At 39.7% G+C, this 26,149-nt stretch overlaps 1 protein-coding gene across 1 annotated transcript; it reads right to left on the bottom strand.

Moving 5' to 3' along the window:
• Nucleotides 1-7,709: 7,709 nt before the first annotated feature.
• Nucleotides 7,710-11,392, bottom strand: LOC146001339 (cytochrome P450 4C1-like). Its single transcript, XM_083138654.1, has 3 exons — nt 11,323-11,392; nt 9,537-9,722; nt 7,710-7,756 (listed from the first exon to the last, which is right to left on the bottom strand). Exons 1-3 carry the CDS (start codon nt 11,357-11,359, stop codon nt 7,710-7,712), a joined length of 270 nt encoding a protein of 89 aa, XP_082994780.1. The 5' UTR covers nt 11,360-11,392.
• Between the last annotated feature and the right edge of the window lie 14,757 nt (nt 11,393-26,149).

Genomic DNA, 26,149 nt, shown 5'->3' with positions numbered 1-26,149 from the left:
AGCAGCATTGCGATGCATTACAGCAAGGCGAGGCAAGTGTTCCACCATTATCAGCGATAATGCTACAACATTTCAGGGAGCAAAGAACGAACTTCAGAAGCTTGAATTGCTATTTCAATCGCAAGGATTCAATGAAGATATTCAAAGGTATGCAGCACAAGAAAACTTTCAGTGGAAAAATTCACCTCCACTTAACCCATCATTCGGTCGTGTCTGGGAAAGCGCCATAAAATCCATGAAGTACCATCTTCGCAGAGTCGCCAAGAATGCTGTACTGACATACGAAGAGCTGTCAACTCTTTTGTGCCAAATCGAAGCTTGCTTAAACTCTCGACCTCTTACATCCTTACCTGACTCTCATGAAGAATTTAATTACCTCACTCCAGGCCACTTTCTTATTGGTGGTCCACTAACTTCCTTTCCTCAACCAGACTTAAGTGATCTCAAGGAAAATAGACTTTCCAGGTGGCAACGAGTTCAACAGTTTCAACAAAGGATTTGTAGAAACTGGTCCCGAGATTATCTTCATGGTATGCAACAGCGTCAGAAGTGGACAACCACGCAGCCCAACCTGTAACCAGGACTACTTGTGCTTCTGAAAGAAGACAACCTATCCCATTATCCTGGAAAATGGGCATTATAGAAGAAGTGTTTCCAGGGAAAGACAATATTGTTCGTGTAGCCGTGGTTCGCACCAAGGATGGAGTGCACCGAAGAGCTCTCAGCAAGATTGTGCCTCTTCCAGATGGGAAAATCAATTGAACTTTCATGATTCAGTTTGGATGCTGCACATTCCAACCAGGAAGGGGGGGAGAGAATGGTTTTATTTTACTCCCGCTGGGAGCTTCTTGTAAGAATGCGGAATTCTGGGAGTGCGATATTCTAACACAGCAGCATGATGCATGTCGGCTCGAGGCAGCGGAAATGACATTTTTTTCAGCTAGCCTATCGGATGTGGGCTTTTGTGTATTTTATCAGTGTGCAAACGTATTTAATTACTGTATAATGCCAAGTGAATTAGAGGACCTGTATGATGTACAAATTTGTTGCTGTATCCGTTGTTCCAGCTCTATGGTAAGGTATTCAATATGGCATCAGCCCCAGAGGTGCTAGTTTCTTTCATGGTGCTACCTAGAAGGATTCTACATACATAACCCAAGAGGTAGAAAAGCGGCGTAATACAGAAATATATAAATGATTGATTTGGTTTATTTTACTTCGCTTTTCTGACACTTTTTGGCTAATCGTGAAGATGAAGATGACAATGAGTGATGTGAAATTGATGAGAGGACCGACCATTATGAAGAACACACACGGCCAGTCCGGGATTCGAACCCAGGACTCCTGGCATTGTAGTGCACCTTTTTAACCACTGCACAACAAATAGAAACAGAAAATGATTGATAAGTAATTTTCTTCCCCTTAACTCATGATTATACGTATTATATAACTATTATTCGCTGAATGACTAGGGATTAATTATATTTGTATGTCTAGCCAACCTAGCAAACTAAGCAGCAGCAGCTTCCACATTTGCAGGTGGAGTCTAAATGAAAAAAAAATCACAGAAAGTGCAGAACAATTGCTACATACCTAGTTTCCTTCCTTAATTGAAACGTGGTTTATTCTTCATTATACATGAGATCAACCACCCTGGGAGTCGAACCCAGGATCTTGTGTGGTAGTCAGACTCTCTTTTAGAATGCCAATGTGTTGGATATTTGGTCGATCCTGATCTATTGTCTCCAGAGGAAGACAATCTGGCAGCTTCTCATTCGACATTTCACTCGCGACGTAGGAAAACGAGATCACAACACTTCATGATTCTATCTTCTCGCGTTTATAGAAGTTAACCACTGCTCGGACCACAAACCCTACTTCAAACTATCTGACAGACATCAAGTGTCCACCAAATCAACAGATGAACCGACCGCTTCGATGTTTCTCCGAATTTTCAGAAAGTGGCCTTTCCCTCCTTTGCAGGGCAGGTCATTAGCTGGAGGGTTCAGTGCATGTGAGAAGAACCGCTATATTATTCATTCCCGCGCCGAAAAAGGGACAAGCAATAGAATTCTGTTCTTGGAATTTGAAATGCATGCGGATATATTTTCTGAACCATAAAATAATTAACCCAGAAAGTTCTAGCCACCCGCAGCTAAATCTTCCTGTTTGTGTTGTCCTTTCGATGCCCATGATGCCAGTGCAGGGCTAGATGAAGAGAAAGTGCAGGTTTTGGGGGATTCTGGATCTGGTGTGCAGCAGGGAGGAAAAGTGCATTTTCAAAAGGTCTCCGACTTTCCTGACCGGGGCAGACCATAAAATCATTAACTGCATCCTCTGCCAATACTTCTGTTTGTGTTCAACAAGCAAGAAACAGGGAAATAAGAAAATGACTTGCTTGGGATCATGCAACTGAAAATTGAAGAAGTGTTTCAAACTGCAAGCAAAATTTATTGAAGAATTATTTTGCAATATTTGTCATCAAAGTAAAATTTCCAGCAAATACAGAACAATTTCCTGGGGCCACGTGGACGTTTGCCGGGGCCAGTGCCCCCCTCCCCCCAACGACGTCCCTGCTTCTGATTTTTATATGATGAACTTAAGTTGGACTACATGCGGAAAGTAACTCATAACAAAAGCAAGGTTATTCCTATGGAATGTGATAGAGGAGACATCTATTTCTTGCCACATAAAACTCCCTGTATATTATAACAATTAGGAATTAACTACATTACATGCATCAAAATACGGCCACTTATGGTCATATTTTCTGTAGACAAATAAGATAATTTGCCATTAGGTGGTTTATGTCAATAAACTGAACACGATTAAAAAAAAGTATTGGGATATTCAGTTTCTCATTGCTGTATGTTTCAAAAGCTAGTTGAGGAGGCTCCCGCCGAGAGCCTAATTAAATCTTTCTCATATTTTGAAAAATAATTCGCAGGAGACCCGAGTTCGATTCCTAGGCTGGGAATTTTTCCGGCCTTGTTTCCGCATAAAGCGGCAGCTTGCCCTACCTCAAATGAACGGGTACCTATGGACAACTCTGGGGGGAGGGGTAAAGTCGACTGGAACGTGGTGCTGATCACAGCACCTCCAAAATGGCAGAGATCCCCTAAATGTGCATGTGCTATACGCACGGGGAATAAAATGCAACGTTATAACCTTTTAAGACACATACAAGGATGCGTTAAAAATATCCTCAATACGCCGATCACAATTTCCAAGATAACTTTCAAAATTTTCGGAAAAGCACCTGCCCAGGGAACCCTGTACTACTGTGGCCCCGGGCACTGAAAGTTAAATAATTTCGAGAGAAGTTATTGGCAAAATTGCTGCAAGAGCGCAGATTGGGGCAGGCTGTGGGGTGTCAACTTTCATCTGAGGATCTTGTGTATGTGTGTGTTTGCGTGGATCTCATTCACAGGGAGTGGCTAATTCAAATTTCTCTGATATTGATAAATAATTTCCACAGCTAGATTGAAAAATAGGAAATACTGTGACATTATACGAAACACATGGTAGGTCTGTAGCTATGGGGCATAGGTGCTAAATTTTGTGAGGAGGAGTTGGAGGGCGAGAGATCGAAGAACTGGAAAGTACTTTAGGCAAATGGTAGAGATAATTGAGGACAGGAGAAATATATTTTTTCTGTTATGTTGAGAAGGTTGTTATTTCGCCACTGAAGGAACAGCACTGATATGATCAAGACGGTACTTGTCAGTCTCTCGTCTTGTCTGGAAGGAGAAGTTTACCTTGTTCTCGGTCTTGTCTTCACTTGTAGATGCCTATCTTGCATTGGGTCTCGTCTTGAAGTGTAAATACCCGTTCTGTTTGCTTCTCCTTCTAGATTTTACAGTGGACTGTCTCGTTCTTGGTCTCATTTCGACAAGTCTTGGAGGATCTAGTCTCGTCTTATCGTAGATGGAAAAGAAGAGACTTAATATTAAGCTGGCCTATGGCCCCTCTTCCACACTTTTCCCACCGGGGTACACTGGGTTTATTGTTTCACACTGACCTCGCCTGGCAGATTCAATGGAAACCTGGAAACAGAAGCAGCGAATTCGGGATAATTACACGTTACACTTGATTTGTAGAGACGTGGCTGCAATTCTAATCTGCACGTCAATCTTTGTGTCACATACTTCTTGCTGGTAGCAAAAACTTGAGGTTCTATTGATCCAACTAGCGCAAAAATATTTTTTTTTCCAAATTTATCAAAACCAGAGATAAGTTGGAAAAAATATAGTCTCATTTTTAGCATGCAACCGGGGGGGGGGGGGAGACTATATTGCCCCCGCTCGATGATGAGTGCCCCCCCTGGAAGGGATGTATACACGGCCTTGGGGGGGATGGGCACCCCTGTCCTGAACAGACCATCAATGCACAGTATTACTGTTTATTTTTGGAACATAACCTGCAACCTGCATTGCGAATCCTTTCTGCTGAATCTTCCCATCATTTTGCAGGACAATGCTCGGGTGTATGTAGCGCTACCTGTGGCTGATTTGTTAGTTCGATGGGGCTGGCAGATGCTCTAGCAGCCCCTGTGACTTTGATTAGATCCCTAAGATGAAGCTTCCGAACTGTTCCAGAGATTCTTCAGGCAATAAACAGCTCCATTCCAACCATCAGCAGAACAAGTGATGCTACAGGTATTCTACGACTTCCACATTGCTGGCAACGGTTGTACACAATGCTGGTGACTACATCGAAGGGCAGAGGTATCTCTTTTGTATCCTTTGCTAGTTGCCACTATTAAATTTCCAGCCCACGTAAATGAAACTTCTTCGAGGAAAAGGTGAAATTTGTTAGCAGTTTATAATCCAGGTTCTTTTAATCTTTTTTTTCAAAACTCCCTAACTTTTTACTTATGAACTGATTTCCATGACTTTTCCAGAGTTTTCATGTAAGTGATAAGTCTGAGTTTCCTACCATTTCAGCATGCATATATAGTCTATTTTCTGCAGTTAATCTATAGTGATTCCATACATTACTTGGAGAACAGTACAGGGTTCCAACGCAAACTCCAAATCCATTTTTCCTGAGATTTCCCTGAGTTTTCCATAATCCTCATATTTTTTCCAGAGTATTGAATGCACAGTAAATTACTACTATAATTTTACAATGGCCTCCTCCATTTCCCCTCATAGCCATACCATCCTCACCTTTATTACTGTTGTTTTCTGATGCAAATAACAAAACTAGTTCAATAATAAAATAAAATTACACTTCTTTGCATGTAATTAAGAACAAAGATGACCAGTTTTCTAGAACTTTACACAACTCTGAAACAATTTCTAACATATCTGATATAGAACATTGAAATATTTTCACACTTTTCATAGATGTTTATAAATAGATACAATATCAATTAATCTGTAATGCGTACAATAATAGTTAAGACAAACAAATTATTGGAATTTTTAAAACATATAAAAATGAAGTGACAATTATTAGTACTGATGTAAAAAGGAATAATAAGTTACTGAGACTGAAATATAAAACAAGAAATGTACTTAATGTCTGATACAGCAAATTAAGAAACTTTACTTCTCAGAAGCTTCAAGTTTTTTTTAATTGTTCTGCAATAGCCTTTGCTTCTTCTTGCATCTTTTGTTGTTTGACTTGTAACGCACGGATCTCACTTGCTTTACGTTTCATTTCTTTCCTTTTGTCTATTTTGTGATCACATTTCTTTCTCATCTTTTGCAATGCTTCTTCGTATCTAATACGTGCACCTTTAACACTCTGGATCATATCTTTGCTTACTTCTACATTTGACACTCCTCCTACCACTTTCACTGCATCATAAACTTGCCGAATAGCCACAACAGACTCTCCTCTCAAGTTTTCTATTAAAACCTGCTTATTTACAGAAAATCCACTTTCCACATATGCATTGTCATGTCATAAAATCAAAACCAACTTAACAGTGCTCCATAACTCAGAGAAGTCATCCTTGGCCTTCACGACACCCGTAAAAAAAATAATCTAGTGCATCAGTTTTGATTGAAAAGTTACAAAACTTTTCTTTCAATTCCTTTTCACTGCTGACATTGTGCTACAATGTCTTAAACTGGCGAATTACTTTATCACCAGTTTCAGCCTTCATTCTGTTTCTCCTGAGAAGTTCCTGTATCAGGTTCGCATATATTTTACGTCATGTAAAAGATCGAAATCGGTTAATTAAATTTTAAAAAGCGCAAAATTTATGAGGGTATACACTTGGTCACCAGCCCTGGAATCTCATTTAAAAACAAGAAACAGACAAACAAATAGATATGAGTTCCTTGCTGAAAGAGAAATGCTACAACAGCTTGGATTATCCACAGACAGGAGCATATTATAATCCCTCAGTTTTGCTTCATTGGGAACCATTAATCAATTACAAAATTTTCCCTGAGATTTTTTTTTTTCAAATTCCCTGAGATTTCCAGGTTTTTCAGGTGTGTGGGAACCCTATAGCTTACCAATGTTCATATCTTCTCCTGCAGTTTTTCCAAACAGCTCCTGGTGGATGCAGTCGTAGACTCTCCTTGATACACCTTTCCATAGATTCCATTCTCTTCAAATCATCAACTGTTACTCCCCTATCTGAGTCACCAAATATTTCAAGTAGTTCTTCATATACTTTATCATGGAGAGTGGAGGTTTAGAATATATATTTATATATAGCAAGTTTCAAACTCCGCAAGCAGCTTTTAAGACGTTATGTTAAGACAGTTAATCTAGAGAAATCCAGGGGAAAATTCTTCCAAACTGCAATAGTATTTGTTGACATTCAGATAAATAAATTCATCTGATCTGTACTAAGTTATGTAGGGTACCAGCTGTCTAAGCCATATTTTGCGAAGTTAAAAAGAGGTCATCTTATATTTTTAAATTTTTGAAACTAATTGTAACCTTTCTAAGTTCATCTGCACAATTACATTTTCATTTCGGAATTTCTATTTTCTAATTTAATATAAAAGCATAAAAACAAAGCATGCTAAATGAACTGGACACTACTTGATAAACCGTTTAAATGAAAGTAGATATGAGTTTGAATCCGAGATAATGCAACATGAGAGACAATTTGTGTAGATTTCTGATGTCGACCTATCAGTGGCTATCAGATGCTATCGATGATTATATTCGCACTGGAACTAGCATGACATTTATCTGTTGTTACTTGCTACGATAATTTTTCACATTTGGGATATTTTTGTTAAACCGTTATACATTTTTGATAAAAAAATCTTCCCAGACACCATTTTGACATGTCTGGGGAGAAGAAGACCTGTGGTAACACTGAATCCAAGTGGGGTATAAGGGGTGGGAAGGCACATCCATGGAACACATCCTGGAAACTTAATTCTTGGAAACCTACAAGATGCTGGTACGTGAAACCACAGAAATTATATTTCCCTGTGGGACTCATGAATTGTGCCGTGTCCATGTCTGTTTATATGTCAGCTTGTGAAACACTGAGAATTGATTCTCAATGTCCATGGGGATTTCTTTTCACAGTTAAAATGCATGTAAACTATAATCAATAAACGTGTTTCAGTTCAACAAGCCTATTTTATCGGTTCTGATACTTCTGGATTTGAGTTTTATAAACTGATTTAAAATCTTCACTGTCCATAACAATAAGTGTCACAAACATATTAATTTTTCAAACACACATGTAAGGAACAATACCTGAATATCTGGATGATGACTCATTTCAAATGAACAGCAGGACAGTAAAACCTGTTGTATCGTGACCCTAAAATTAGAGAAAATATATGTTATCATGCTGATAATTTTTAAAGGTATTTTTGTACTTCTTTTTTGTTTCCCCAAAATAATTTTTAAACCAAGTTAAGGAACCACTGAATGAATATGCATTCTACATTCAAGCCTACACCAAGCATGAGTATTCTTATTAGGTGTTTTCCTTTAGATTTTGCAAACATAAAGTGCTGGATGGGCCACAAATAAGTAGCCTGGCTCCATAGTACCCCATGCCAGCCAGCATTTATTGTTCATTTAAACAGGAACCATTTCCAGCATTTATTATGACAAGTGAATATGTTACGAAACCTTCAGAAAGAAACATTTATTGTAATAACTGTAATAATGGTAATAATAAAGTAGAATTTATACATTATCCACTTGCTCCTTTCTTCAGTCTTAGGTTACTTTTTTGTGGCACACTCTTTACAAAGGTTATGCTACCTTAATGTAAGGTTTATATCCACTACAAATCAAACACACGCACACACACACACACATATATGTACACACAATTTAGGATCTTACCGTAATTATGAAAGTATTCACTTCATGCATGATTGTTTTATCTACATGGGTTTATGACTGTAGAAAACTTCTTACATCACGTGCCGGCAACATATTTGTAAAAACACTAAAATAACACACAAACAGAACGATAAAAAACACTTTGGTGTTCTTTCAAGCTTTAGACTCCTTGATGTCGTTGCGGTCTTGCAGTGTTGTAGCAAGAAGAATAAAGATTTCCACATAAATTGTCATTGAGATTATTTGTGTTTTTGATCATGTGTATCCCTTCCTTAACATCCCATTCTATTTCGCCTTTCACGTGTGCAATGAAGGAAACGCAATCCTGTGGAAGTTGATGGTTGGTTTCTAAGGCATGTTTCGATAAACCACAAGAACTTTCTTTCCTGCGTATGTATCCTAGGTGGTCGGCGAAACGGTCTTTGATGGGTCTTTTGCATTGTCCTATATAAATTCAACACATAAAGGTGGCCACCCTAAAGTACCTTCACCTACTCCATTGTAGCCATGTTGAATCATAAAAGGTGTATCAAAAAGTAAGGTGAATTTTCAATTTATTGAAAAACGTGCATAGAAAAAAATATGAAACTGTAGTATGTTTGACACATGGTATCACACTAAAATTTGACATAGGAACCACTGCGGTCCAAACATTTATTCCAAAGTGACACCAAATCATCCATGCCCATTTAAAAGAAATGTTGCTTCAGGTCCCCTAACCAGGTAACCGTAGCCTGTTTTGCCTCTTCCAGTGTATCGAAACGCCGCCCACGGAGGTGTTTCTTTAGGGGGCCAAGCAAATGGTAGTCGGAAGGGGATACATTTAAGATATTATATCCCCAGCCCAGACGTATATAAAAAGCTCGTGTTATCCACACCAACCCTTGTCCACAATCATTTTATTACATTTCATCGAGGTACTATGCTGAGTACCTAGTTTTTTCATACGAACCTGAAGAAGGGGATAGTTAATCTCTGAAACGTAGTTCTAAAGAAAGAAAAATAGGAACAACATACTCGTATACGTAAGTACAGTTTTTAATGTTAATTTTTTAACGTCCTTTTATAAATTAGTTGAAGAAACATGATAATTTCAGACTGAAATAGTGCTTTTTGAGGGGCCATCACTATTAAGGGAAAAAATGTGCCTCCTTTGCCCCCCTGGAAAAAAAATACCTTGCTTTCCCCTCCCTGGAAAAATTCTGCGGACGTCCATGGGTACAATAACTAGTACATTAACTCACCACAAATAATATCCAGAGCACAATGGTAGATTGTGTGCTTCAAACTTGCTTCTTCCAGACCAGCAAAGTTCTTAAGTTCTTCAACTAGTGCTAGACTTTTCCTCTCAAACATAGAGATGCAATTGTCAAGAAGGGAAACATGGAAAGCTGGATTGAGCATCTTCTGGTTTTCTTTCCATACTTTGGCTGAAAGAATAAAGAATATAGAACAGATACTAAGTAAATTCAATAAATACATAAGTAAATTACTCCATTGCACTAAAACTAAAAATGAAACACTGTGGTGTCACATTGCTTTGGGTACCAATAAGTAGGTTTTTCACTGGATGATGCATGATCAGTCTCAATTGCCACCAGACTCTGCTAATGTAAATTGATATTTTATTTACTTTATGATGCTTTTCTCTCTCTTTAGGTTAATCATGATGATGAGGATGAACAATGAGATGATGATGAAGGTGAACAATGAGTTGAGTTTGCTTTTAAGGCCACTTATGCACAGGGTGACTAATCGGGACTGAACCTATTGTTTAATCCATCAGGATGCACACCGTCCACTAGGATGCAAGGACGTGAGCTATGTAAGAAATACCCAGAAGCAAAATTGCTTCTTAAGTATGATTTGTAATTGTTTCGAAGCATTCAAATAATAATAATAATACCTTCTTATATTAAACTAATTTTAATACGTTTGAAAAGTGTTATTATATTCTGCAATTGATAAAGATTGTAAAACGAGCACTCTCTGCCATAATGTAACAATACATGCTGGGTACGAAAATACTCAGATGCAAAGTTGTCTGAAGTCTTAAGTCTGAATTATAATTACTTAAGACTTTAAATATCAAAACTTTGTTGATTAATTTAATTTTATTAACTTTGAACATTTTTATTGTATCACAGAATTCATAAAAATGAAAAAAAAATATGTTAAAAACCAAACTTAAACGTATGAGCATGTGTTGGGTGAAATTTGCGCAGGCAGCATTTCGATGGCCCTGGGAGCGGAATTAACATAGTCTCATAACCGATTCAAGGTCCAGACACTCAGATGGGTTCACTAGAAGGGTACTGAGAAGGATGGCCTCAGGCACTCATTGGAAATGATCAAAAAATATGTTTCAAAATTTCCTTGGTAATTTTTACTTATATGTGCATCCTTATGGGTTAAAGTGTGTCTCCACCAGGATCCAAACTTGGGACCCCTTGATTACGAGGCAACAACATTACTACCACACCACCAGGGAGACCCTAGGATGAATAATGATGAGATGGAATTGATAAAGGGCATTTGCAAAGGAATGCATGCCCAGGCCAGGTCTAAACCCACAGTGGCAGTGCAAGACTCTCTGCTGAAGATGATTGGTGCGATCATCATCTTGGCACAGGTTTACTAAAAAAATTTAAAAAGCAAATATTGACTGCAAGAAGAAATGGAAAAATATAAGGCTGATTACTAAAAAAACAAGCCATAACCTGTGACCTGTAAAATTCCTGAGAATGACCCAGTTCTTTTCTGTCAAGAGGAAATAACCTGAGTTCTGTTACCTCATGGCATGGGTAAGATTGTTTGCAATTTTTCAAAGTTTTAAATGACACTTGCACAGAATCATCAACATAATAATTGTTTATGTAATTTTAACAAGTGATAATAAGTGATCTTAATTGTTTATTTCACATGTACATATCTGTCTCTAAGAAATGATTGGTTCTAAATAAGGGAAAAGAAAATAATTATTGTGCCACTTGAAATCTTTCTTGTGCCATTTAAAATCTTTCAACTTACCTTTTGCAGTGAAAAGTCCTTGTTCTAGGAAAGACATTATTGGTTTGTAAAATGATCCCTTTCCAATATGTTGTGGCAGTAGCGTACCCAGGATTTCATCAAGGGGGGTGTTATTTCGAAAACTTTCTACAAATTCACATTACCATTGTTTTATTATACTTTAATTAATTAATAATAATAATAAATTAATTAACAATTCTTATAATTAATTAATTAGTTTAATTACTACTAATGCAGCTGCTATTTATGAAAGAAATAGAACAAAATTACATTTCTTTTGTTTCAAAGTAATTGTCTAGTCAACGGTTATTTGTATATGATAAGTGAGACATTTTAAGTGTGAAGAAAATCCATAAAAACAAGCAAATATATTAAATTTATTGAAATAATCGAAATATGAAACTCATTCAAGGAGCCGTGCTGGTCTAGTCTGACAACTTCGTGGGATATCCGGGTTCGATTCCCGAATTGGTTGGAATTTATCCAGCCTTGTCTCCGCACCCAGCATCATAGCAATGGGTACCTGAGAGCAACCTTGGGGGATGAAAGCTGCCGGAGCATGGTGCTGATCACATCACCTGCAAAATAGTTCGAGATCGAGAATCTTTGGGGCCCACCACACCACTATGTGTGCCTTCATGGCACGGTGCTATATGCACGGGGGAATTTACATTACCTTTACCTATGGAACTCACCCAGGATGATGATGAAGCGCGAGAATACATGTTGCTAAATTCCACTGAGTCTATGTTTTCGTTGAAAAGTAAGTTTATAGACATTCCAACACATTTATCACTTCTACGTGATTCACAAAGCACTTCTTCAACATTATTTAATGATGTGGATGTAGACTCAGCATCACTTGAGAGTTCACAAGGGGATGTGAAATCAGTACCGGGAAGAACGTTTGCAATAAGGACGAAGCAAGGAATTTTCACAATTCTCGCGAGAGTCACTGCGCGACTTTTTGCAAAAAAAAAAAAAAATGCAAAATTAAGTTTGCGGCCGCTTAGATTGTGTTTGGAATGTTGTGTTTTTCTTCATGCTGCATGGGAATAATAATTCAAATTATTATTATTATTATTATTATTATTATTATTATTATTATTACTGTCGCAGATCTTTGACTGTGATAAATTAGCAATTTTTATTTTTTTTCTACAGCATTTTCCATAATATTTCAAAAGCTCAAGGGGGGGTTTAAACCCGGTAACCCCCCCCTTGCGTACGCCACTGTGTTGTGGACTTCCAAGTATTGTCTGGAAATGAGATAGAGTAGTAAATGTTACGAGACTCAAAAAATCTCGAACAAGAAATATCTAGCATATAGCGTGTATTTAAAATATAAAAGTAATGTTACAAAATTCTCGGTTAGTAATATCAACAACAAAAATTGAGGGAAACCTGCTGTAAGTATTTTAGTACAGAATACCATCAATAAAATTGCAGAAATGTGCCCCTCTGTTCAAAACACGTAAAAACCAATGGATGATATTCAGCGAACAACTTCCCTGCGATTTATTGTGCGAAATCATGCTCTGCTGCCATATTTCAGGCAAACACATGAGATCCTTTGTTAAAAGTATGTATTGTGTTTATACGAGTTGTGGCTAGAAAAAAACGGACTGTTGCTGCAAAACCTTTTATTGATACGAACATTATCCCCTTCAAAGTACTGCCCTGCACTATTGATACACCATTCCATACGAATCTTCCATTGTTGAAAGCAGTGTTGGAAATGATCTTCTGAAACCATTTTCATGACCTCCGTCGCTTTTGTTTTCAGATTCTACGGTCATAAATCTGGTTCCTTTCAGTGCTGATTTGACCTTTGGGAATAAAAAAAAAGTCACATGGAGCGAGATCCAGCAAATAGGGCGATTGTTCTAACACTGGGATCCCATGCTTGGCCAAAAAAGCCTTGACTGACAATTCCATGTGGGCAGGAGCATTGTCGTGATGAAGAATCCATGACTTGCTTTTCCACAAATCAGGACATCGTCTTCTTACTCGCTCACGAAGGGTCATCAGCACCGTAATGTAATAATGTTGGTTGACAGTTTGGCCTTCAGGTACCCAATTAATGTACACAATCCCACGGATGTCGAAAAGAACAATCATCATGGCTTTGAATTTTGATTTGCTCATTCGAACTTTCTTTTGTCGTGGCAAACTCGGGCTCTTCCAATGCATTGATTGGCGCTTGGTTTCAGGATCGTAGGTGAAAAACAACGATTCGTCACAGGTTATCACTCTCTCTAAGAATATAGGGTCTGTTTCAATGTTTGTTACAATGTCACCACAGATGTTCACTCGAGTGTCCTTTTGTTTCACTGTCAGGTTGCGTAGCGCCAATTTCGAACACACTTTGTTCATGTTGAAACTTTCGTGTAAAATCTGACGAACACTCTCTTTGTCAATTCCTGTGAATTCAGCAATAGCTCGAATACTAATGCAACAATCTTTTCGAATCAATTCACCGACATTTGCAATATTTTGATTCCGTTTTTGACGTGCAAGTCAGTCCAGGATGAGAGTCGTCAGCGATCACTTCTCATCCCTCCTTAAACCTTTGAAACCACTCAAATGTTGCGTGCGTGATAAACACTCATTTCCGTACACTTCCTTCAACAAACCATAAGTTTCTGTGGCGGATTTTCCGAGCTTCATAAGAAACTTTACATTGATACGCTGTTCCACTTTCACACTTAACATTATTCCGACGGAGCGTAGATGTACGGTTCACTTCATCCACAAGCTATAGCGGAACTGAGTGCCTTGCACCCTGGGCAATCACACAGTCGATAGGCAGGATATCACGTTATACGCTCATCCACCACTTGACCTTGACGCGCTTGCCGTTTGTCGACAGCAACATCAATCCAGTTTTTTTCTAGCCACACCTCGTATATGGCAAAGTGATTAAAGGTATGATTATCATGATCATATGGGGAATGTGTACGTATAACATCTAGCAAATTTTTGCTGTAAGAAGGCTCCTCATACACTTTCCTTAACATATGCGAATCTGTTTGCCCAACTTCATGTTGTTTCTTCCCAAAGTGCACTGCGTGATGATGTCAAGTTGAATATCATCCATTGATACATGGAGAAACTACAGAGCATTCCGTGACATTCACTACGGAATGCTCTGTTTAAGGTTAGAGTTAAATCACTCTCTCTAGAAAATATACTGGATTTACAATAACATTTTCTCTTAAACCTTTTCTTCAATGTCTTTTCATGAAATGAAGTTTTATATATACTATCTGTAATTACTTCAAAAGAGCAAGATAAAATTTAGTTTTTTGTTATTTGGTCTTATTCCAAGGATGTACAAAGAGAGATTTGATTTGGGGGAGGGTTAAGATTTCAATTCAACCCTTATGAAATATCTTTGAGGTAGTATTACCTAAACTAAAGCATAAAACATGTACAATTTCCTTTGATTGTCCTTTTCATGTGGTAGAGTGTCATCACACATTTCACTAGGTAGGATCCCTAAATTTGTGTATTACAATTAAAAAAATTAATTCCATATTTATCCTGATTTCTGGAACTTGAACTGTCAGAAAATTTGGAATGGGAAAATTTTTCTTCGCTATAAATATTAAAAATGACATTTCGATTCCAGAAATATGAAACCAATAATTCCAGGGAAAAATAGTGTCTAGAATTCAAGATTTCTGATTCTCTAAAGATGAGAGCAATGTAGTATTATGCTTCAAACGTTGGATGCTAATGCCAGTTTAACCTGGCTGGTAACCCAAGAACACTTTTTCAAGATTTTCTTGTGTGTTAAGAATTGTCTATCATGAAATAAAATTTAAAAATAATAATAATAATAACAATGATTGGCTCATATAGTTTATGAAAATTATAACCCTGTCAGACCACCTTGAGCACGATTTTTTTTTCTGGGCATATTCCAGTCTTAATCAGTCCTATTAATTTCTAGACTTGCATAAATATATATGTTTTGCTATACTCCACAGTTCAGTCCAGACAAATAGTTTGCATTGTGATGCAGGTTGGTCACTCATAGTTACAAGTTTTCAAATCATCCCTGGGATTCACCATCTGGATGATATACTGTATAAAGATTCTCCTGTGGAATTGATAGTACTTTGTTGTGTTTTGGACTAAATGACATCGTCTCAGTAATTTTGAGACATTCTGTACATATATACAGAAATCTGATTTCCAATTAAAATTTAATAATTAAAAATTTAATTTTAAGTAAAATATATATTAACATTCATGCTAGCTACAGAAACATTACAATTTTATCTGTCACTTACCTTGTAGAGTTCTGCTGAATTAGCTACTACAACAGGATATCCTAATGATCATAATGTGAACACATCCCCATATTCGTCTTGATACTTCTTAAACATATTGAAGTAATCTGTAAAGTTCAAACTTTCAAATAGAAAATAATTGTTAATTCAATATTTGCATGTTACAGAAATAAATCTTCGTGGAAGAAAAAATCTGCAATATATATATTCATAAATCTAATAAGTGTGAACATTCGAATCAAGTGAAATGTTAAATAAGACATCCAGACAATCTGTGAAAATTTAAGTATTAAAATAATAAAAAGATTCAGCATTACAAAAATCAATAGAGATTTATGGAAATCATAAAATTATTTAACTTTGTTAGGGTTGCTATATTTTATAAGTAAAATTCTGGGATGCTGCAGACCGGAAGCTTCTCTGGACTGGATCCAGTAAAGTAGTAGCATGTATGTACACTATAATTATTATGGACAGTCTCATTAACATATGTTTTACACTTCCTTTTCGGTGTAATGAACCAAGCTGCTATCTCACAGTGTCAAAACATTTCTTGAAAATTGCAGACTAAACAGCTGAACGAACACCCGAGCATTGACTGCTTACAGTAAGAGAATCTTAACTGAAATTCATCACTGCAAGCAGACGGAAATCAAAGTATCATTATTACTAATTGTTTTTGTTTTTGTAACTTGATAGAAGGGTTATTCCAATGTACAGTTAGATTGATTTGTAAAATTAGCATTTTTAAATTAAGTCTATGCATGTAAATAGAAATACTAATCCATGGAACTATAGTCTTAATCATTTCTGCTTTCCTGCCCGATTCCAGGAAATTTTTGCATCCCAAATAAACTTTTCAGGACACTGGGACAAATTATGCCATTCCGGTACTCCCAGAAAATCTGGGATGCAGAGGCGTGTCATGAATTTTCGAGATAGGCAAGCAATAGGTCAGTTTTTCATTTCAGCTAATTTCATTTTCAAATGTAATGTAAGGGTGGGGTGAGTAAGTAAAATTATTTATAAATAATATTGCTAGTAGATAACCACACAATACGTAACTTCGTTGCCTTGTAATGAACGGGCCTCGGATTCGATATTCGGTCAAGTGATTAGGATCCCACTTTAAACTGTAGGTCAAGTTCCAATTAACCTTTCTGTGCATAAAGTGGACTCAAACAAATTCAAAAATAATATTGTTTCTTTTTACTGAGACACTTGAACTGCTTAATGAAAACTTTCCCATTCTTCTTACTTGTTTTGGTTATGCACAGTTTAGGACACGGTCTCTCGTGATTCACCACCTCCAACCTTTCGGTACAAGTTCTTTAAAAGAATGGTTTTCAAAGAAGATCCCTAATCGAGTCCTTATCTTCACCACTCCAACTTGATGGCTCATCTCGTTTGTCAACCCTGGTGGTTATTTTCAATGTAGACCATAGTTTAACACAAGACAGCAAAAACACCACAGAAAAGAACAGAATAACACAGGACGATGACCACAGTAAAGTAAACACGTATCCGCAACTCCCATGCTTCCAAATGTGCCCTCTTCCTCACTTTGTTTGCAGTGTTACATACCCTCTATATATCGGAGTTACTGACCATATGATGGATATGTCCAAGTATTGGCTGGAGATTTTATTTCTTATAAATAACATATGACCGGTACTCATTGACTAACTTCATAAGCTAATTTGTTCATTACTGTTAAGTTTCACATGTGAATAATCGTACCGAGTTAGGTGGTGCTACGGATGCATATAAATTCTGGAAGTTAGCACCACTTGCAGCCAGCGTGGACAAGGTCTTTTCCAACACCCTTGCCTAAGACAAAGCGAGTCGGGGATTGCTTGCGGTCAACCTTTTTTTCATGAATGAGGAAGGACAGTGACCATGCAAGAACTGCATAAGTCACTCGAAAAGCAGGGAGAAAGGCGAGCAGTCTCTTCCTTCTAACACGGATCAGCTGTGCCTCGTTGCTGAGCCTTGTGAAGGGTGCAACCGCTTCATGTTTGCAGCCAACACGACAGGAAATCAAAAGTCTGCATATATAAATATGTTAAAGTAGATAAATTCCATTCCAAGGTGTATAAAGGCATTGAAAAACATGAACTTAAGATATTAAATTCGTTTTTAAAAAAATAACGCAAATGGCACTTGTTCCACCTTCCTTTACTACACGCTTCTGTTGGGACATATAGCAACCCTACACTTGGGTCACACTGCATGCCAGCATTGTAATAGAGTAAAAGGTAAGCTAAGGTTTTGTTATCCTACAGTTCACCAAGTTCACCTGGCTTCTGAGACAGGAGCACTTACATGTTGAAAGTATAAAAGTAGGTATGGGTAGGAAGTTAAAAGATTGTAGTGCTACATGCAAAAGTTGATGATCAAAACATGGTGAAATATAGGATAACAATCTTATGGCATGCCAAGGTGAGTTCATTTTAATTATATTTCACTTTTGTGAATATTTTCAGAAAAGTATATTTAAATCCTAAATAGACTTGTGTATTATTGGAGCAATGTTACATAGGTTTCCTTTAGGAAAAACTGAGAGAAGAAAGGAGGGAATTTGATATGCTCTGCTTCATTATTTGGGACCATTTAATAATATTTTTTTTTATTGTGTACACCTAAAACATACATACGTACATGCAAAATGCAAGATATTCTCAGTCTTAAAAGTTATTTGTCAATATGAAGAATTAATTTCATACTTTCGTTGTCCTGAAATCTGAAGAGATGACCAAAAAATGGTGTTCCACGTGGACCTGGTATTTTCGACACCATATATATCATTCTGAGCCTTCTCCGCTGCATAAATATGGCATACAACAGGAAGCACATTGGAATGAAAATCCACAAACTCATTATGTAGGTCTAGCCTGGAAATACAAGTATTTTTTTAAAAAAAAAAATTAGTAACACACGTAATAGCTCCCAACCAAAAGTGTTTGGCTCAATGTTGGGCCAACCGTACTGAAAACGGTTGGCCAAACATAAGAACATACCATTGGGCAACAGTAGCAACAGTGGTTCCAACGTTGGCCCAATGTATGGTTTTTACATTGGGCCAAGGTGTGGCTTTTCACCAACATCTGGTTTTTACATTGAGGCAACATACTGATTGATTGATTGAGTTAGTGTTTAAGTCCATTTTATGCACAGTAAGGCTAATCAGGACTGGACCTACAGTTTAAAGTGGGATCTGAACTGTGCCTCCACCAGGTATTGAACCCGGGACTGCTTGATTACAGGGCGATGACGCTACCAGTGCCATCGGGGAGGTGGGCCAACATACTGAAAATTAAAAATATAGATAGGTTTGTGTTCTGATACATATAATTTATTATGAGGTCAAATATAAATTCTAGTACAATTTTTGTGCCAAATAAAAAAAAAATACACCACTTCTTTCATTCATTATTCTTTTCAAGGTACTTTCAAGTGGTAGCACGAAAAATCTTTCTTCCATCTTTCATGGAGTTTAGTTTGCACAAAATATTTTTTATTTTACAGATATAGATCTTGAACCACCTTCACAAGAAAACCTACAAGATATTTTTCATCCATGGCAGCTGACTCGTGAGTGGTCGTGAGTGACTACAAGTTAAAAATAGCTTTTACATTCATGAACAAAATATTATATTTCCAGTATGTTCTGTGACTGAAACATTCGAAAAGAAACACTGTTGCATGTTACTTATTTCATACTCTAGAATTTACAGCATACTACTCTTGAAAGTTGTCTTAACAGGAGAAAGTAGTTTTTTTAAACTGATTTTGACTCACTTTTCCATGGTTGGTCAAGCTTTGGCAACAACAGTTGGCTCAATGTGACCAACTTGAATTTGCCAACCCAACCTTTCCCAAACTGCTAGGGGTGTGCGGGATCCCGAAAAGTCGGGAAATATCGAATGGTCATTTTAAAAAGTTGTTAATTCTCGACGTTTTCTGCATTGCAAGTGTCTGGAACTTATCGCAAATTGTTTTTTTTTTTTTCAGAAATGCTAAATAATCACTTAAGTTGAAAATGACGTGTAGAATTCGAGATTTTCAGAGCTTGGAGAAATTTCGAACATTTCCCGTCCCGAAAATTTCCCGACTTTGTCGGGAAATGGCGATTTTTTTCTCGTGTAAATCGATAACAAAAATGTGTTTAGCAAACCTTTAAGATTATGTAGCAAGTCATAAGTTTCCGAAAATTACATTCTCCTGAACCTAAGAATTTATATATTAAAGCGCAACGGCAGGGTAGCTCAGACGGGCTAAATATAGTATGTTTATGCACAACTAAGGTCATTAAACTTGACGTAATTTTGGTTGTTCCTAGCTGCCATGGGTCTATAATACAAAAATTTAGATTTTTACTCTACGCTTTTATGTTTCCTCTTGTCGCAAGTTGCGAGTATGTGCAATTCAACGGCGGGAGTATGAATCCGAGAAAACTACCCAAAATACAAAGAAAAAATGTAGGCTATTAAGTGAGTAAGCGCATGATATTTATTATTATACACTATGCCGTATCCGATAACTTCCCGTCGCGAAAATTCCCGACTTTGTCGGGAAATTACGAATTTTTCCCGTCCCGACCCAAAAGATTCTGTCCCGAACACCAGTACTTGCTACGCTTATGCGCATTCCCAAACACATTTCTCTCTTCTTGTTATAGATCACGTATTTACACAATTTTTTTTTTTTTATCCATGCAAAACTAACGATATTTTGGATAATGAAACTGAAACACAACGTTTGATGCGAAAAAAAATTGTTGCACCAGAAACTGTAAGGTGGGGTTCTTCACCCCCTCTCAACTTTACATATTTTTCAACGATCATGCCATCACCCAACTAACAATAAGGCCGTGTCCGAAAGGTACAAGAACGTACTTGAAGCGAGCATACTTCGCGAATGGTCTCGCAGTGCGGTCTTGAAGTTGTTTGTGAATGTCCATTCATCAATTTCATCATTTCATCACTCATCCCCATCTTCGCAAATTAGCCAAGAGGCACAAAACCCGTGGTAAAATAAACTAAATCAATCAATCAATCAATCAACATCCTCATCTTCGCGATTAGCCAAAAGTGGAAGAAAAGCGACGACAATAAACAAAATTCAAATCAAATTACTATTCTGAAATCTTAACAATGGTTGATTGATTGATTTGTTTTATTTTACTTCGCTTTTGTGACACCTTAGGCTAATTTGCGAAGATGGGAATGAGTGATGATATGATGAAATTGATGAATGGACACTCACAAACATTCATGTCCAGGCCGAAGACAGAACCGAAGATATACGAAGAATGCCGAATGCTCCCTTCCCGAGGGTGAGCGACACTGATGGTCGTCTGCTACAACGATGACGCAGTTTTTAGAATATCCCTTACAAGTAGATATACGACTACATAAGAATAGTTTGAATGAAACTAAAAATAAATTGAAAACAGAAACACAATTATTACTTCTACTTTGTAAGGGAATGACTCATTCCCTTCATTCCATGGAAAAACCGCCCATGCTGTACACTACGACTACGGGACAGTACACGGACGACGAACCCAAAACATACAAAAGTTTAGATATGTTCAATTATTTTGTAATTAGAAAAGTGAGGGAAATAGAATGCTATAAAACTGGTGATATTGTTAATGTATGCCAAGGGCGCCCACGGATTGGGGGGGGGAGGACAGGTGCACTTGCCTCTATGCTATGTTATAGGCCTTTTCTACTGTTACGGCGGCCGGTCCTCTTGCTGGCAAGAGAAGTGGGGAGCGGCGATTACGCCGCAGACCAACCAGACAACAGGGGTGGCGCCGAGAGTTACGACGCGGCGGTAGGAAGTACTACGTGCACCTCGTTCTACACGCTGCCGCGTTTCTTATCGCGCTGGATTGGTCGCTTCCCCGCTCCCCACTTCCCTCCACAGCATGAGGATCGGCCGCCGGAAGAGCAGATAAGACCTATATCTAGATTATGGGGTGCCACAGGATAAAGTCTCAAAAGTGATAGAACAATCTGTAAATACATTTACATACTTCGCCAGTTGAATTCTTAATAGTTTTCGTGCTCGAAGAGGAAATTCCTAAGTGGGGGATACTTGTTCGAGCCTTGCGTATAGACGGTGTTGTTAAAGGTGGAACTACAACAAAGTGATAGATTTTTATGGAAAGGAAGCAAGTCAAATTCAGTTTCTATTTGAGATAAACTATGCGTTTTTTTCTCGCTCCCTCTACTGAATCAGGATGATTTGAATCTGATAAATAAAAGGGAATGGAAGCCAGGAGCGTTGTACCGATCACATCACCTCCATAAATGGCCAAGATTTGAGTGTGTGAAGTGTAGCCCTACCTCCGCGCATCCTTCCCAAATTTTCTCGACACTACACTAAAATTTTCCATCAAAACCTAATTTATAGTAATTTGGCAGTTCTCAGCTACTGTATATTCAAGTGCACTAGAACAACATCGACCCAACAGAATGGTAAGTTTCATGGTCACGCTTCAAGATAAACGACTCTACAAAAAGGATTTTAAGAGTTCCTATTTCCTTCATCAGAACAGTAGAACATAAACATTAATTATGAATGTGATAAAAGACATTAAATTTGCACCTAAAAAAAAGTTACGAACTTGAAGGACAGCTGTTGCCTCCTTTTTAATGTGTTTATATCAGCCAGCGACCGGTGTTGTTCATTACCACGCAAGTTTCTTCTTTGTATTACATGATCCTTATTTGCATTCTACTTGCCGCTACATTATTATCGCCATGATTGCTACTTGTTTATCCACTGCAAGCGCGATTATCATTAGGTCCCAACTAACACGATAAGTTCTGTTATATACAGGGTGATTCTAAAGGTATAGTACAAACGAAAACCACAGATACCTCCCATGAAATAGAGACGAAAGTTCCCCTTCCACTTTGCCGAGAGATGCCTCCGTGAGGAGCTAGACAACGCCGAAAACGTGTGAAAATGAACTTCACATCTCTGTACAGCCAGTACCAGTGAAGATAGAAAGGCGGAACAAACGAAGTCAAAAGGAACACCAAAGTCGCCCATCCGAAAAACACTAGGCGGCAGCTGCGCAACGCATGCGCATGGGGTTCCACAAAGGAAATAAGGAGTGTCCCGCAAGACAAGTGAAGGGAAAGGGTAGCGATCGACAACGGTAGGGACAAAAGAAGCAATGAAGCATGAAGCAAATTGCACAGCGGGAAACAAACACATGCAGCGCGTGGGGAGTCCCAAAACACAGTGGGGAGACACCGCAGCAAAAACAAAGCACGGTTCAACAAAAGATAAAGAGGACCGGACGGGAAATGGTACCTGTCAAGGAGACAACAAATGCGGGACGAGGGATTCCCCGTAGCAGCACCGAGGGGATGTCACACAGAGGTCGTGCGCCAGCAGGACAAACACAGCAACTACGGGCACAGGAGGTTTATTGCCACGCAAAGGTGCACTTACAGATAGGAATAGTACGTAGTACGTAGTCGTACCCCGGACTGACGTTGTTACAAAAGTTGCTCAAATTGACGACCACCACATTCAATGCAGGCATTGCAGCGTCGCAGGAAATTCTGGCGAACCCTATCAAAAATCTCTGGCATGGTACACTCCTCGGCCGATGCTGCAAGTATCCGCGCTACCAATGTTTCCTTGTCAGGCACCGGGGTCTCGTAGACGAGTGTTTTCACATGGCCCCACAAGAAGAAATCCATTGGTGTGAGGTCAGGCGAACGGGCGGGCCAGGGGACGGGGCCCTCTCTGCCGATCCAGCGCTGTGGGTAGGTACGGTGCAAAAGGGTTCGCACTGTGCCATCAAAATGTGCAGGCGCTCCATCCAATTGAAACCGCATACGATGTTGCACGTTGAGGGGTACATCTTCTAGCAGCTCTGGAAGGACTGATGCAAGAAAGGTGCGATAGAGGCGGCCATTTAAACGTGGTGGCAGCAGGTATCGACCGATAATCTGTTCATCGATGATACCTGCCCAGATATTCACTGCAAACTGGGTCTGATGGTGCACCTCGACTGCTGCATGTGGATTTTCATAATCCCACACATGGCTGTTTCGGCAATTGAAGATGACCTCACGGGTGAATGTTGCCTCGTCCGTGAAAAGCACATGGCGCAAAAAACGGGGATCGTCGGTACAAAACTGCAACAGTCGTTGACAGAATTCCACACGTCGTGGGTAATCCCCAGCCTGCAACGCGTGGCCTCGCTGTGGATGATAGGGATACAGCAGATCATCATGAAGGACACGCCACACTGTCGACTGTGATACTCCCACTGCACGTGCAATGCTACGGGTGCTAGTGGACGGTGTGTCGTCCACGCGAGCAAGTACGTCCTCCTCGATCGCCGTGGTGCGCACATGTCTTGGGTGACCGACATGATGGCCTGCACGTAACACACCCGATTCACCAAGGGTACGGTGCACGTTCGAAAACAACCTGCTGTCGGGTTGTCGCCTCTCCGGATACCGTCCGCGATAAAGGCGTGCAGCTGCTCGGCCATTGCCATCTGCAAGGCCGTAGACAAAATGCATGTCCCTCAGTTCTACAAATGTGTAGCGTTCCATGGTACGGTGAGGATAGTGCCAATTATGGAATACTGTACTGCAGTGCACAGGTGGCACACGCACACACACACTGGTCACAACGGCTTCGAAACAACGTACTCAATTGTCGTACGTCAAGCACACCACCACCGCACCGGCTCTTTCACTGACACGCTCCCTGACGCTGCACTTCCAATCAGCCCACACGTCCGCACGGCGCTGTGGTACAATCAGCTGACGTTCCTGAGCCACCCGTGCCTGTGCTCTTCACTACCTGACCACTGCCGTCAGGTGGGGCCATGTACTCTGGGGCCTTGTCATCGTGGAACACATGTAGCGTCCTTCATTCTTGCCCCATTCACCCACAACACGTACTTCGTCCGTCTTGCTCGAGTCGACGGGGAGCACTACGTACGATCGTGTGGTTTTATCTGTCCAGCCTTGCTCGGCCCGGTCTCACACCCACGCGGCAGTGTGCGGCTGCGGTGGTGTGAGGCCACGCTTTGTTTCGGAGCGGAAGGCTGCGGCCGAGGAGGGACTCGAGTTGTTCGGCTGGGGTTGCGCTCGGAAGCAAGCAGCCGCGTCAGGTCTGGGAACGGTGGACCTGGTGATCGGGATGGAAACATTCCGATCTCGTCCATTAGTGTCGTCCACCGTACGGAGTGGTGGGGTCCGTACGACACTCCAGCAGCCTTTCGCCCGCTCCCACCCAGCGATGTGCCTCCGGCTTCATTTCTAAGAGGCTGATTGGGCCCCATCACGACGTTTGTTACAACGTCAGTACGGGGTACGTGGTCCTATCTGTACGTGCACCTTTCATTAGCAATAACCTCCTGTGCCCGTAGTTGCTGTGTTTGTCCTGCTGGCGCACGACCTCTGTGTGACATCCTCTCGGTGCTGCTACGGGGAATCCCTCGTCCCGCATTTGTTGTCTCCTTGGCAGGTACCAATCCCCGTCCGGTCCTCTTTCTCTTTTGTTGCACCGTGCTTTGTTCTTGCTGCGGTGTCTCCCCACTGTGTCTTGGGGACTCCCCTTGCGCTGCACCGCCAGCGCCGCCATTTCTGCCCCGAACCATGTACGCGTCTGTTGGCTGTCGAGTGTCACGGACCACTTTGCTTGCATTCTCGGTGTGTTTTTACATCCTACGTCGTCCTCCCGTGGTTCTGCAACCCCGCACTACTTTTCTCGACTGCACTGCTTCAGTCATGGTGTTTGTTTCCCGCTGCGCAATTGTTACTTCATGCTTCATAGCTTCTTTTCTCCCTACCGTTGTCGATCGCTACCCTTTCCCTTCACTTGTCTTGCGGGTCACTCCTATTTCCTTTGTGGAACCCCATGCGCATGCGTTGCGCAGCTGCCGCCTAGTGTTTTTCGGATGGGCGACTTTGGTGTTCCTTTTGACTTCGTTTGTTCCGCCTTTCTATCTTCACTGGTACTGGCTGTACAGAGGTGTGAAGTTCATTTTCACACGTTTTCGGCGTTGTCTAACTCCTCGCGGAGGCATCTCTCGGCAAAGTGGAAGGGGAACTTTCGTCTCTATTTCATGGGAGGTATCTGTGGTTTTCGTTTGTACTATACCTTTAGAATCACCCTGTATACAGTCACGTATAGGATTTACAGGCCCTGAATTGTGCTGACAAGGACAATAGTGTGCCCGAGAATGCGACAAGAGTGCGATAATATTTTTCTTTCTTCCAGGTGTTGCGTGTTTATGTTTTGAGGCCGTGGGAGGAGGGGAAGGATACATTCCTCATCATCAACTGGAACTTGTTTTCTCTGTACGCGCCCGAAGGTCAATGAATGCAGTTAAAATCATTGAAGGTCCGTTTTGGATGGCAAGGTTGCCTGTCTCAGTCTCTTAAATGTAAGAATAGAAGGTAACTGTTTCGTGTAATAACACTGATGAACAAATTAAAACTTTTTTTTACTCCTTTGAACGAAAATAA

The sequence above is a fragment of the Lepisma saccharinum genome, chromosome 17 (assembly GCF_977018435.1).
Source record: "Lepisma saccharinum chromosome 17, izLepSacc3.1, whole genome shotgun sequence".
Classification (NCBI taxonomy): Eukaryota; Metazoa; Arthropoda; class Insecta; order Zygentoma; family Lepismatidae; genus Lepisma; species Lepisma saccharinum.
Note: the sequence above shows the minus strand (reverse complement) of the source record. Positions and strands in the feature narration are given on the sequence as shown.

What these genes read in the sequence shown, in the direction of transcription:
- LOC146001339 (XM_083138654.1), bottom strand. Translation starts at nt 11,359, where the DNA reads ATGTCTTTCCTAGAACAAGGACTTTTCACTGCAAAAG. An exon ending in AGGACTTTTCACTGCAAAAG is followed by an intron (nt 9,723 to 11,322) that starts GTAAGTTGAAAG and finishes TTATTCTTTCAG; the next exon opens with CCAAAGTATGGAAAGAAAAC. An exon ending in TGCTCTGGATATTATTTGTG is followed by an intron (nt 7,757 to 9,536) that starts GTGAGTTAATGT and finishes CTCTAATTTTAG; the next exon opens with GGTCACGATACAACAGGTTT.